Source organism: Triplophysa rosa, unplaced genomic scaffold (genome assembly GCF_024868665.1).
Source record: "Triplophysa rosa unplaced genomic scaffold, Trosa_1v2 scaffold22_ERROPOS151950, whole genome shotgun sequence".
In the NCBI taxonomy this organism is placed as follows: domain Eukaryota; kingdom Metazoa; phylum Chordata; class Actinopteri; order Cypriniformes; family Nemacheilidae; genus Triplophysa; species Triplophysa rosa.
In genome coordinates this window covers 74,574-87,156 of record NW_026634246.1, presented here as the reverse complement: position 1 = coordinate 87,156, position 12,583 = coordinate 74,574, and the positions used below count along the sequence as shown (strand labels likewise).

Sequence of the window (12,583 nt, the reverse complement as noted above, 5' to 3'; positions counted from 1 at the left end):
GTTATCCAGTGCGTAGTGATTGGTGGAATACTGCAAGCGTGTGAGGGAAATGTAACGCCTCTTACCATATTTGGAACATCAGGTTCCAAAGCAATTGTGCTGACAGGTACGCCCACCTTACTTGCGAATACATTTGGGCGGTCTTAGTCAAATCAGACCACCAACTGACGTAGATTTGTGGGGGTGTGGTTACACGAGGTGTTTCAGGCAGGTCTGGGTGAGCATTCGCTTTTAGATAGAACGCATCTTTTGTTTGACACTTAATTTTTGCAATCTTGTCTAATAACACTCCAAAGACACAGAAAAACACGTATTCGCGCCATATGACCCCTTTAAGTTCTCCAGCAAATTACTAGCGTCTTCCTGATGCCCGCAAAATATTGACAATTCCCCAAAAACAACGTGACTGACTGTGCGAACGGACTCACAATTTTCGTGAGGTGGGATGTCTTTATTCAGCAACCACAATCGCAAACAAACAATGTGGCTCGAGCAGATCATGAGAGAACCCAGACCGGCTGGAGATTTCTAAACTCTTGTTTATTAACTTAATGCTGCCTTCACGTGCTCTCTGATATTTGATTATTCATAAGTGGAAGCCAAAGCAAAACTAAGAAGTAAACAAATAATTGTATTATGTGCATAAAAAGTTGGATGTGTGGCAAACACACAGAGAGCTCAAAGCCCACCTGCTACTGAGCAAATATTACATGTGCTCTGAATCAGATGGTGCAGATTGTTCTGGTACTAAAACTCGATTTCTATATCCGTAATCTTTACGCTGCGGTTACTTACGGTATAGCGGAGATACACAATGAATGACAACCTGGAAATCTGTCATTTGTAGAAATAAAGTGAGATGAGAAAGCATTTTCAGAAGAGCAACCGAGACGAGATTACTAAACAAATTCTGTTGTGTAAACCAATCAATTCAAACAATTCGACTCAGTTATCGGTAACACGTTAGAAAAAAGTTGTATTTGTTAACTATATTGCATTAGGATCTCATGAACTAACAACACCTACAGCTTTTATTATTTGTAGTTTATGTTAATTGTCGCATTTAATAATATTTTTTTTAAATAAATATTGTAGCTGTTAACGTTAATATCAATAAATGCTGAAAAACTATATTGCTTATATTTAGTTAGTTCATGTGAGCTAATGCATTTACTCAAGATGCACTGTTGTATAATTTTCTCAAAAATAAAATAAAATAAATGAATATACGGCACTCAAACATGTTGATTAACTCTTTTGTTTGGAAATCGTCCACAAATATCTCTTTACTGCACCAAGATGTCACAAAATCTGACACTCCCCTGACAATAACGCTTTGAGAGCACGTGCATTGAGGTACACTTTGTAACCGTACGGCAGGTTCCACACATCAATGTTTTAATAAGACACTTCACATTATTAAAATCTTTCGTCTGCCTGTGAACTTTTGACAGTCTGCGCTTGATCTTCGGTTCTCAATGTTCCGGCTTTTGAACGTTATTAACTCTTTTGTTTATAGTCTGTTCCTGTGACTCACAGAGACTCAGTTTCATCAGTTTAAATGCGGGCACTGAACAGGGCACAAAAGACTTTAAAAGACATTTCCCAGAATGCCTCTGTGCAATTTAAAAGTGAAACTCTGGAGGTGACCTCAGTGAAACCAGCTATGGACCAGCTTAAACCAGCACATGACCATCTTAAACCAGCACAAACCAGCAAACCAGCATCAAAACAAATCAAACCAGCATATTCTGGTTTTTTTCAACATTAATCTTGTTTCAAGATTTAAAGGTTTAATCCAACTTTTGCATTAAGCTAAGACTTTCTAGAATTCGGAATGACACTGAATCTTGGAAAAAGCAAAGGACATTTCTAGAAGGTGAAGAACTTCGGACTCACTGTGTGATTCGAGGGGCCAGAAGGTCTCGGACGGTTTGGGAATGCACCACGGCGAGTTCTCCCCCACGGGCTGAACAATTCCGACGTGCCTCCGACCAGCTGACTTCTTCCGACACCAACAGGAAACAGCGGGATGAATCAGCGTGACGGATCGCATCTGGCAAACACATAGGCTCCGCTACAGACAAAGAGAGAGTTATAGATCATTTACCCGATCATCCCCATATGACACAACCTTTAGTTTTACATAAATCTTGTAATAAACTTGATGATCAGACAAAAAAAAGTAAACAAAAAAATAAAACAATATAATATATTAATATTACTATAAATGGTACTGACCTAAACAAATAATATTGAAACTGCAATTCGTAACTTGTGCCTCTCTATCGCCATCTCTGTTTGAAACAGAAAACTGCAGGTTCTGGTTCCGCTTACATACTCAATGAATGAAATTTGTGAATTTTTATGAAAAAATATATTTATATATCTAGGCTATTTATATCTCAAATTTAGAGATGCACCAATATATCGGTCAATAATCGGCATCGGTCAATAAAAGCAATTTTTCACACTATCGGCTATCAACCGATAGTTTAAAAACAGCCTGATCAGGGCAGATATATCCTTTCAATCAAAAAAGGACAAAAATGCAATGAATATGTGCTCTGTACTGTACATGGAAAAAGTTTAGAAACATGACCAGTTCCATGTTCAATATTAATAGTCATTATATGAATTAATAACATTCAGAAACTTAAGAAATATTCATCTAATCTTCAGAATCTGTATCTGTACTGGCAGATATCACTCTGAATAATCTGGTATCAGTATTGGTAGTATCAGTATCAGTAAATCTCTACTAAAATTTATATCTTAACTATAAATTATTATATTATTATTTGCAAATTATTTTGTGCATCTATCATTCTCTTTTCCCCAGCTCTCCGTGAGCCTATCGGAACAGACCCGCGACCCATTTTTTGGTCAGGATCAACCAGTTGAGAACCACAGAATCAAAATCAATTTCCATCTTGACTTCCTCTGTTCAGCCCTACACGCTCTCCTCATGGGATTAGTGCCGTGTGCTCTTATCTGCTCTCTCAAAGCAAAACAATGATGGACAGTTCTCTGCGGGGCACAAAAATAAACCACACAATCTCCACATACCATCGCTTCAAAGGAACATCAATGTGGACTCAGCCTTTGTTATAGAGATGAGATGTTTATGGGTTGATAGATCATGAAAAGATGGAGAGATTTTAGGGATGTATACGGTTATGTCATAGTCAGATTGTGTTTAGTACAGAAGAGTCAAAATGTGTTTTAACAGCGCTGTCCTGATATCACTGTGATAATGTGAGATCAAATGTTAGATTATGTCTAATATTTTGAGACTGCATCGTATTTATCCTTCAAAGCATCCAAGAATGCATTGCAAAAAAACAAGATGGCAGACAATATTTAGTATTTATTTATTATTTCCATCTCTCACCTCTCGCGATCTCTCTCCCATCCTTTGTAATTCTCCAGTCCACGGTTATGCCCACTCCACCCCAGTTCACCAGAGAAACCGCCTCTTCCAGGCTCTGATTGGCCACTTTCAGTGACGGGCAGTGGAGCTCCAGTCTCGGCGGCAGTTCCACGCTGACTTTCCCGTGCGTGACAATCTCCTGGTGTCCAGCCGAGAGACTCACCCGGGCCTGGTACCGTCCTGGGACACCGTACTTATGGCTCGCTGTCTTATTGGGCGTGGAGCTGTTGACTCGAGGTGAATGGTCACCGAAGTCCCAGGAGAGAGATACAGGGTAGACAGAAGAGGAGACAGACAGGAGAGCCTCCGAGTGGACGGACACACGACGGGACGGAAGGGTTGCCGAGAAGTTCACCTATAGGGTTGAAAAGGTGTCACGCTTTCCTAAAACTCTTGTTGAATTTCAACATGTTGAATTTCTTTCCACGCACCTGAAACACATCCTGCGCCACAGTCCAGCGACACTTCTTCATGACCAGCGGATCGGAACACGCCGCTGAACACTGGGACTCGCTGATGTGATTGGGCTCAGAGTTTGTGCTGCACAGACACTCTCTTTGTTGGCCCAGACCGCCGTAACGCTGGTTCTCGTGGAAGCACTTGGAGTTGCAATCTTCACGAGAGAACTGGCCTGGGGTGGAGGAGGAGAAGATGACCAACTCGACTCCACCCGCGTGCTCCTCGTCCTGCAGACAGCCTGCGTACGTCAGGCCTAAGACAGAGAAACAGTCACGGCGAATTAAAAGATCTCAATAACAAAGTTCTAACGGAGATTGCATAACTATAACTTGTATTGTCAAAGTATTTTAGATACAGAAATGTCCAAACATTTAGGACATTGTGAGATTCAATATCTAATTTAAAACAAAAGTTGAAGGATGTTAAAAAAATTAAAAACAAAACATGTTAAGTTGTAAAAAATCTAAGACAAATGTAAGATGTTGCACTATTACTAGTTTGATAGACTTTTAAACAGTGAATGTCAAAAATTAATTAGCAGAATTAATTTACAAATTAAATGAACAGGAATGATTAATCTGTATTTATTTTACAGATTTAAGGAAATCTGTCACTCACCACAGGTGTGTTCACTGACGTTAAGCAGAGGTTGGTTCTTCACCTCTGGTGGGCTGTCACAGAGCATAGAGTTGGCTCGCTTCACTTTAACACCCTTTTCCTGCAACCAGCTAACCAACCGCACTAACTTACAGTCACAGACGAACGGGTTAGAACTCAGATCACTGAGAGAGATCGAGAGAGAGAGAGAGAGAGAGAGAGAGAGAGAGAGAGAGAGAGAGAGGATAAATAAAAGTGTGGAGTGACACAAAGGTCTATCTTAGGCCCGATTTCTTTTTTACATGTACACAAATGATCACACAACAGCACCAAATGAATCTGTGATTCCCAGAAGACATTATTTAACAAAACATCTGAATATTTAGTAGCTTTTTATCTACCAGCTGGGAATATTTAATTCACAAAAAAAATCACCATGCGCACGCGCGAAGAAGATGTGAGAAGGTTATGATCCGGATGTTGGACTCCAGCCTCTGGGTGTGTCGTTTACTGGATCTCACAATTTTGTGTGAAATCATCATAGCAGCTGTCTTAAATCCCAGCGCAACACCTTCATCAGCACCGATTATTACATTACATTAGACAGAATTCAGACAGATGCTCCTCACGGTTCCCCACCGTAAATATGCTCCCCATTACAATTAAAATGACTTCTAAACCCTCATAGCTGATCTCCGGTCACAGATGATGACATCATTTAACACTCTATGATTCAGAGCGTTCACACTCAGTTTAAAATGGGTTTAGTGTAATGATCTGGATTAATACAGAGACTGCCGTTTAGGTTAAATCTACAGTAGCTTTACATCATATGAATATTAAAAGGATAGTTCATCCAGAAATGAAAATTCTGTCATCATTTACTCACTCAAGTTTTTTCAAACCTGTGTACATTTTGTTGTTCTGCTGAACACAAAAGAAGAATGTTTGTAGCTAAACTGTTCTGGGGCGCTATTGACTACTATAGTAGGAAAAGAAAACAACTATGGTAGTCAATGGTGCCCCAGAACGGTTTGGTTTCCCACATTCTTCTAAATATTAATGTATACAGGTTTGGAACAACTTGAGGGTGTGTAAATGATGACAAAATTTTCATTTTGGGGTGAACTATTCCTTTAATGTTTTGCATAAACTGGCATACAGACTCAAGCCCATTGCACATTGAGTCCAAAATTTGCGTCCGAAATTTCCGCACGTTAAAAAAGGAATACGACCTCACGTTGTGTCAATCACATTTACACACTGCCTCCGATATTTTCGTCCGTCATAAAAAAATTCGGACCGCGTTCGATTTTCTGCGTTTTCGCATCTGTATCAAGCATTTTGAGTGGCCTTTTTTAACAATTCAGAGACACCGTACAAACAAGAGCCAAATACGAAAAAGCGAATACGAAAATTTCTGACTGTATGTGCAAAGACCTTAAGACTAAGTGTTAAGATCTCAAATTTAGATAGGGTCAAGATCCGGTTTAGAGCCAGATCTGCAGTATTACAGTAAAAAGTTGTTTGTGCATTTTATTTATTTTTTACATTTATTCTGTGTGTGTGTGTGTGTGTGTGTGTGTATACTCACATTGAAGTTAAGTTAAATAAACTCTCACATATTTTTCCATCAATGGTTGATCTGATTGTTGTGATCTGATTGTTGCTTAAATCTCTGCAAGACATAAGAAACAAAAACATAATAAATTAGGTAGGTCTGTCTGTCTGTCTGTCTGTCTTTCTTTCTTTCTTTCTTTCTTTCTTTCTTTCTTTCTTTCTTTCTTTCTTTCTTTCTTTCTTTCTTTCTTTCTTTCTTTCTTTCTTTCTTCTGCCTGTATAATCGTTCCCTTGTTCAGGCGTTTTGGAGCAGCATATGGAAAACTTCTGGAGTGATTTTGGTGAACCAGACACAGTGTGTGTGTTGAAAGCAGGAAATAGTGCAGTCGAGGCCTGAAGCGATGACGTTTAATTGGTCGTAATGGTGATGTGATTGAGCTTACCGTGTGTTTGTGTGTGTGTGTCTACATCTGTTACTGTTCAGAAACTTTCTATTCTAAACACACAAGGATTTTACAAACATTTAACCAGTGCGTTTGCTGTTTGGTCTGAACCGAAAGATCAGAGTCAACTTTGGTAGATTTGTGCTCTGTTTTTGTGGCTACAAAAAGATCCACCTACACATTCTCACCACATGAGCTCGAAAACGTCTGGGAACTAGACCATACTAACACCCACACGCACACGCACACATACAGTATACACACTTACAGCACAGCTAACGGGCCACAGCCAACTATCCCATGAGGAAGAGCGACCAGACGATTATTCTGAAGATGCCTGTGAGAACAAACGAAAGCTGCAGGTTACAACGGGAAAATGATTTCCTTACAAATAAATCACAGACCACCTATTACAAACAGACACACACACCAGACCACCCATTCCAGACGTACGCACACGTACAAACAAAAACACGCATGGATGAAGATGTGCACTTACAGCTCCTTCAGGGCGGTGAGGTGATCAAAAAGACTGGAATCCACAGAGAGAATGTGGTTTCTGGACAGATCTCTACAACAGAAGCCAGAGAGGGCCGAGTTAGATGTAAACCTCATTACATCCCGTTTAACATACGAATACAAATACTGAGTGATATCAAATGCATTCATGCATTAGAGGAAAAAATGACTATCTATAAAGTGTATATAAACATTTGAAACTTATATAAAGTGGCTTAACATGTGATATTTTTTCAGTTAGAGAACCTTCATTGCGCAGACATTTGTCATAGATTATTAATAAATTCATAATTTGAATTCATTTAAAAAGTAAAATACAGCGAAAGAATGCATGACGGTAGCAACACATTATTCCACAAAATAAAATCAAGGAAAAACATTCAAGAAGTCAACAAGTTTCTTAATACACAATACTATTAATAATTCATTTGATATTAATATGTATTAACATAAAATTTATATTACAATTTATAAAAGAAAAGTACATTTTACAATTTATTGCATACCTAGTTCCCAAATATACGTAAAAGACACAATATTTTACTGTGAGAAGAAATTGCAGATGGATATACTTGACATGACACTAGCACGTATGTGTTAAAAAAATTGTTGCCTGAAACAACTGATAATTATACCGTTTACAGGTGATGACATAACTATGTATGCATTGATCGACCAATCAGATTCAAGTAGTTTGGAAAACCATGTACTCTAATAGACGCTTTCATCGGGCGCACGCACCTGACCCGAAGTTAACCTCCGGTCTGTGTTTGGTTATAATATAACAATTTACTTGCTATTTAATTATAATATATTTAATTTCATCGGACGCCTGACCCGAAGTTAACCTCCGGTCTGTGTTTGGTTATAATATAACAATTTACTTGCTATTTAATTATAAATTCATATTTGTATAAATTAAATATAAAGAACATATAAATATTTTATTGGATGGATATTAATTGTATTAAATTAAATTAAAACTACTTAACAGTTATTGATTCTTTGCAAAGGTTTGGGCTTCATTACATTTGTTTATGTTGTTACCGCTGAGACCGTGTATACAATGATGTGGATATTTGTAGCCTATGAAAAGTCACACTTAAAAACAAGATGGCTAAAGAACGTAAGAAAAAAACAAATGCTTGACTTGTGCTTACGCGTATCACACTTTTCCTAAATCTGAATATAATAGAATCTGAATAATTGATAATCCTTCACCAGCCCTGATTTACACACCGGTCAATGAGACCTGTAATGTAACCTGGTTTAGCATCCCACCCAGACACGACCACAATAGACCGCACAATATCTCTGTGTGTGTGTGTGTGTGTGTGTGTGTGTGTGTGTGTGTGTGTGAGAGAGAAAGATCCCAAAAGAAAACATCTGCCCATTCCAGACAGACTGTGTAAGAAAGAGGGCGGAGACTTGCGCAACTCATCGTGTGTGTGTCATGATGAAGAGCTTCTGCTAAAGTCGTTATTTTATCAGTTTCTCCTCAAGTGTTCACCAACAGGAGTCACACGTACACATCATCACGTTACATAACACAGTGTGTGCGTGTGCAACTATGGTAACAAATTCCCAGTTTATCAGTATAAAGCAGAACACTGTGCTACTTCGGAACAGCCGACAAGTATATCCGGGCTAGTCTAGGTTTTTTAGTACAATCAGATTTATGTGTGGTTTTTAAGGGAATGGATGTTACAACTAGAAAGAAGAGAAACATCCTCAGCAAACACGGTTACAGACGTGTATGAAGCAGGTTTGATGTGTTGGCCAACAGCTACCAGAGGACTTTAGATGCCTGGAAATTTCAACTTCTCCCCGAGTATCGGAAAGAAAACCGATTTCAAAAATGAAAATTCTGTCAGAATTTATTATTTACCCTAACCTTATAAATGACTCTTTCAACACAAAGAAGATATTTTGAGAAATGTGGTTTTGCGTCCATACAATGGAAGTCAATGGGGGCTCATGTTGTTTGGTGACCAACGTTCCTCAAAATATCTTCTGTGTTCTGCAGATAAAAAGAAAGCAGACGATATAGCACAGATACACTATGGAAAACAAGAATCGATTGTGTTTCTGGGGTTTTTCTGACTGCTTTGAGAAGCTTTCTGAAACAAAACCACATGTTTTGAACATTTTCTGAGCAAGCATGGCGAAAAGCACCAAGGTATTATTAGTTTCACTGCTGCAAAAGTTTTGTTTGTGGTCATTTAACATGTAAGTATAATAATCTTTGATGTACTTGGGAACATGGTATTTAAATACATTACTGTATAGATCATAGTACTCCATGATCACCATATCGAAGTACAATAATACTGCCACAGTAATGTGTGTGTTCTTCTATTTATAAATATGTGTTTATATTCTTACTGACAGATACATCTAAAAAAAAGTGCGCATGTCACAAAAATCAAAAGAGAAAAATGAATGACGTCGTCAATGGAAACATTTCTAGAACTTTTATACGGTTTGTTTTGATGATGCTTTTTTAAAAGACAGCTTACTACGTTTTGAGGCGATGAGAAAAGAACATTCCTTTCTGTTTAAAGGAGTTCTGCCCACAATCCCATGAGTCACTGGAACATCTATGACATCATGCTTCCAAAGCAAGGGTTCCAATGATGTCATAGAAAAGACCCTCAGTGATGACATCACAAAGCACCCCGAGTGACAGCTGGCATGCGGATGAAAAGTAAGAATTATATTTCGTATATAGGAAAACATGAGCTACACAGTCGTCAAGACGGTGATGCAAGAGAAAGTGCATGAATACATCTAGTTTTGTTTCTGGTTTATGCTGGTCTTCAAAAAAACACCTTCATAGAGAAGTAAACCAGTTTAGGCCAGGTAAAGCTGGATATGTTTTGGCCGGGCCGGCACACACCTCTCTCTGAGAATGCAGCTCTAGTTTCTCTCTAACATAAAGCTCCAGTGTGCGGCTTGAACGTGACCATATAATGTGACCTCTTTGGTTTATATTAACAGAAGTTAGGCTCCCGTGCGCAGCTCCGCGCCAGAGCCCGAGCTTTTCGGCGAGGAAGCCGGAGCGCGACATATGGTTCTGTTTAACTCTACCAGGCGCGTCGATTTCACCTTATAAGGGCCGAAGGGCCGTCTGGTGCCACTTCTAAGAGAAAAAAAGAGTGAAACAGAGAGAGCGATGGCAAGAAATCCCAGAGATGTCACTGCCAAACAGTGAGTTTCGTTCCACGGCTGGCTCATTTTACCTCTATTCAAGCCTGGAGAAAGATTGGATTTAAGAGGGAATATGAAAGAAGAGGTTGTCACTTTTTTGTGATTGAAGTTATTCCTGTGATACACAAAAACAGGTCTACAAAAAAGATTTTAATGCAAATGAACATTTTCCATCGTTTGAAAACACAATGCTCGCCTGTCAATGGCAAGTTGTTTTGCGATTTTTGGTATGCATTCTGAAAGTAATGCATATTTGTTCAGAATTTTTTTAAAGGGGTCATTTCACGAAAATCTGACTTTTTCCATGTTTCAGTGCTATAATTGGGTCTCTGGTGCATCTACCAACTCAGAAAACGTGAAAACTGACAACCCAGTGAATTTGTTTACGTGAGCCTATCTCTGCAAGCCTGTGAGAAAACGAGCCGTTCAGATTTCGCTCCCCTTCTGACGTAGGTAGCCGTTCTTATTATAATATTACCGCCCCTTTTTCTGAACGTGTCCACCCATGGCGCTGCCGCCATTGTAGTCTTCACAAGCGACACGAAGATGTGCACTTTCAGCTCCTTTGTCAGGAGTCTGTTCGCTTCTAGAAAACAATGTGTTTGGTGGTTAAAGACGAGACAACATTGCTTTAGGTGACCCTTTTTTCTTGTTTTGTCGATGGAAGCACAGGTTCACAGCCCTGGCTGCGTTTTCTGCTGAAAAGGGGGCGGAGCCTAGCAGCTCATTTGCACTTAAAGAGACGCACACCAAATCAGCGCGTTTCTCCTCACATGCAAAACTGGGCATTTCGAGCATGGTATAATAAACGATCTGAGGTGTATTTTGAGCTGAAACTTAACTGAAAAATATTCTGTGGACCCCTAAGATTTATATTACATTTGTGTAAAAGTAGAGAAAAATCTCTCCTTTAAGAAACCTGTTAACATTTGAAAGTTCACAGAATAGAACGAATCAAGATCACAGAGAATGTTTTCTTTTTGTTTGTTTAGACGTTCATATGGTATGATCTTATATTTTATTTTATATATTTCGAGGAATACAGAAGAATGTGCAATGGTCTGCAATTTGACCGTTCAACACGACTCCATGCAGAACGGGATAATATGGAGGAAGATGATTGCGACAAAGATGACAACACTCGGTCATCATAAACGCAGCGAAAGAGAACTTAAAATCGCTACGGCAACGCAGCCAAGCCACAATTGGCTGTAACCACGGTTACACACTAACCCACTAAACAGCAGTCTGTCTGTTGTGGCAGTGTCGGAAAAAGAGAAAGGGGCAGAGGGATAAAAAAGAGAAAAAGAGTTTTATGGGGTGCTCCGTTTTGTTTATATTTGAAACTTTAGGAGGAGGGGCGCATGCGTGTGCGAACGCGTCATTAAACATCTCATTTATTTAAATGCATGTATAAATAAGAACCAAATGTATGCGTGTTTGTGTAAATATCGAGTCGGAGCGAGTAAGCGTAAGTGTGTATTCTGAGGAGTACCAGAGAGCAGCGCAGCACCTTGGGGCATTTTGGCGAACAATTGCCCACTGTGAGCCGCTCGGCTCTGGGTTTATTTCTCAGCTGTGTTTTTCTGGATGTGTCCAACCTAGGCAGGGTGCCTCATTCTGGGCCCCTCTCCTCCTGTAAGTCAGTCCCTGGAGAATGATTAACAGGGTACTTTCCGATTGCCGGGTAAAAATGTGAGACGGAGAGAGAGGCTACGTCTCAAAACCAAGAGTACCGCCTATATAGGCAGCTCCCATGTAAAGCCTGGTTTACACTTAATGCATCTGTACAATCACCAAAAAATGACATCATTGTGGTCAATGCATAATTTGGAAAAAGGCTGGCATGCAGTTGCCAAACACAGTTCATGCATGAGTCATGCTTTTAATTAATCGCTATTAATCGTATCTAGAACAAAATGTTGTGTTTACAAAATACGTGTCTGTATATTTGTATTTATAAACCCATACATGTATATATTTAAGAAAAATTAAATATAAAAAATACTTGTTTATATATAATTGAAATGATATTAATATATACATGTATGCGTTTATAAAAACAAAATCAATATGCACAGTGCACACACATGTAGGACATAAACACAAACTTTTATTCTGGATGCGATTAATCACGATTAATCATTGAACAGCCCTGACTAACACAACTATAAACTGTGCATTCCCAAGATTCTGGGCGTCTCAATATGGAATATGTTTTAAATCAGTCTCAAACTTTCAACAATGAAGCCCTATTGTCCAAACAGCATCTACATCACTTACGCCGGAGCTGTCTAAACACAGTAGGCAAAAATATTTTACCATGAATTGTATTTATAAAGCGCTCTTACGTAACATGTTA

At 39.0% G+C, this 12,583-nt stretch overlaps 1 protein-coding gene across 1 annotated transcript in view; it reads right to left on the bottom strand.

Moving 5' to 3' along the window:
• pkd1a (polycystic kidney disease 1a) overlaps positions 1-12,583 on the bottom strand; it is a 59,673-nt gene that overhangs the window by 40,981 nt on the left and 6,109 nt on the right. Inside the window, exons 2-8 of the mRNA XM_057327412.1 lie at positions 6,992-7,063; positions 6,761-6,829; positions 6,084-6,167; positions 4,511-4,674; positions 3,865-4,145; positions 3,395-3,788; positions 1,900-2,077 (exon numbers count right to left, since the gene is read on the bottom strand). Coding sequence (XP_057183395.1) covers positions 1,900-2,077; positions 3,395-3,788; positions 3,865-4,145; positions 4,511-4,674; positions 6,084-6,167; positions 6,761-6,829; positions 6,992-7,063 — 1,242 coding nt within the window. The remainder of the gene's footprint in view (positions 1-1,899; positions 2,078-3,394; positions 3,789-3,864; positions 4,146-4,510; positions 4,675-6,083; positions 6,168-6,760; positions 6,830-6,991; positions 7,064-12,583) is intronic.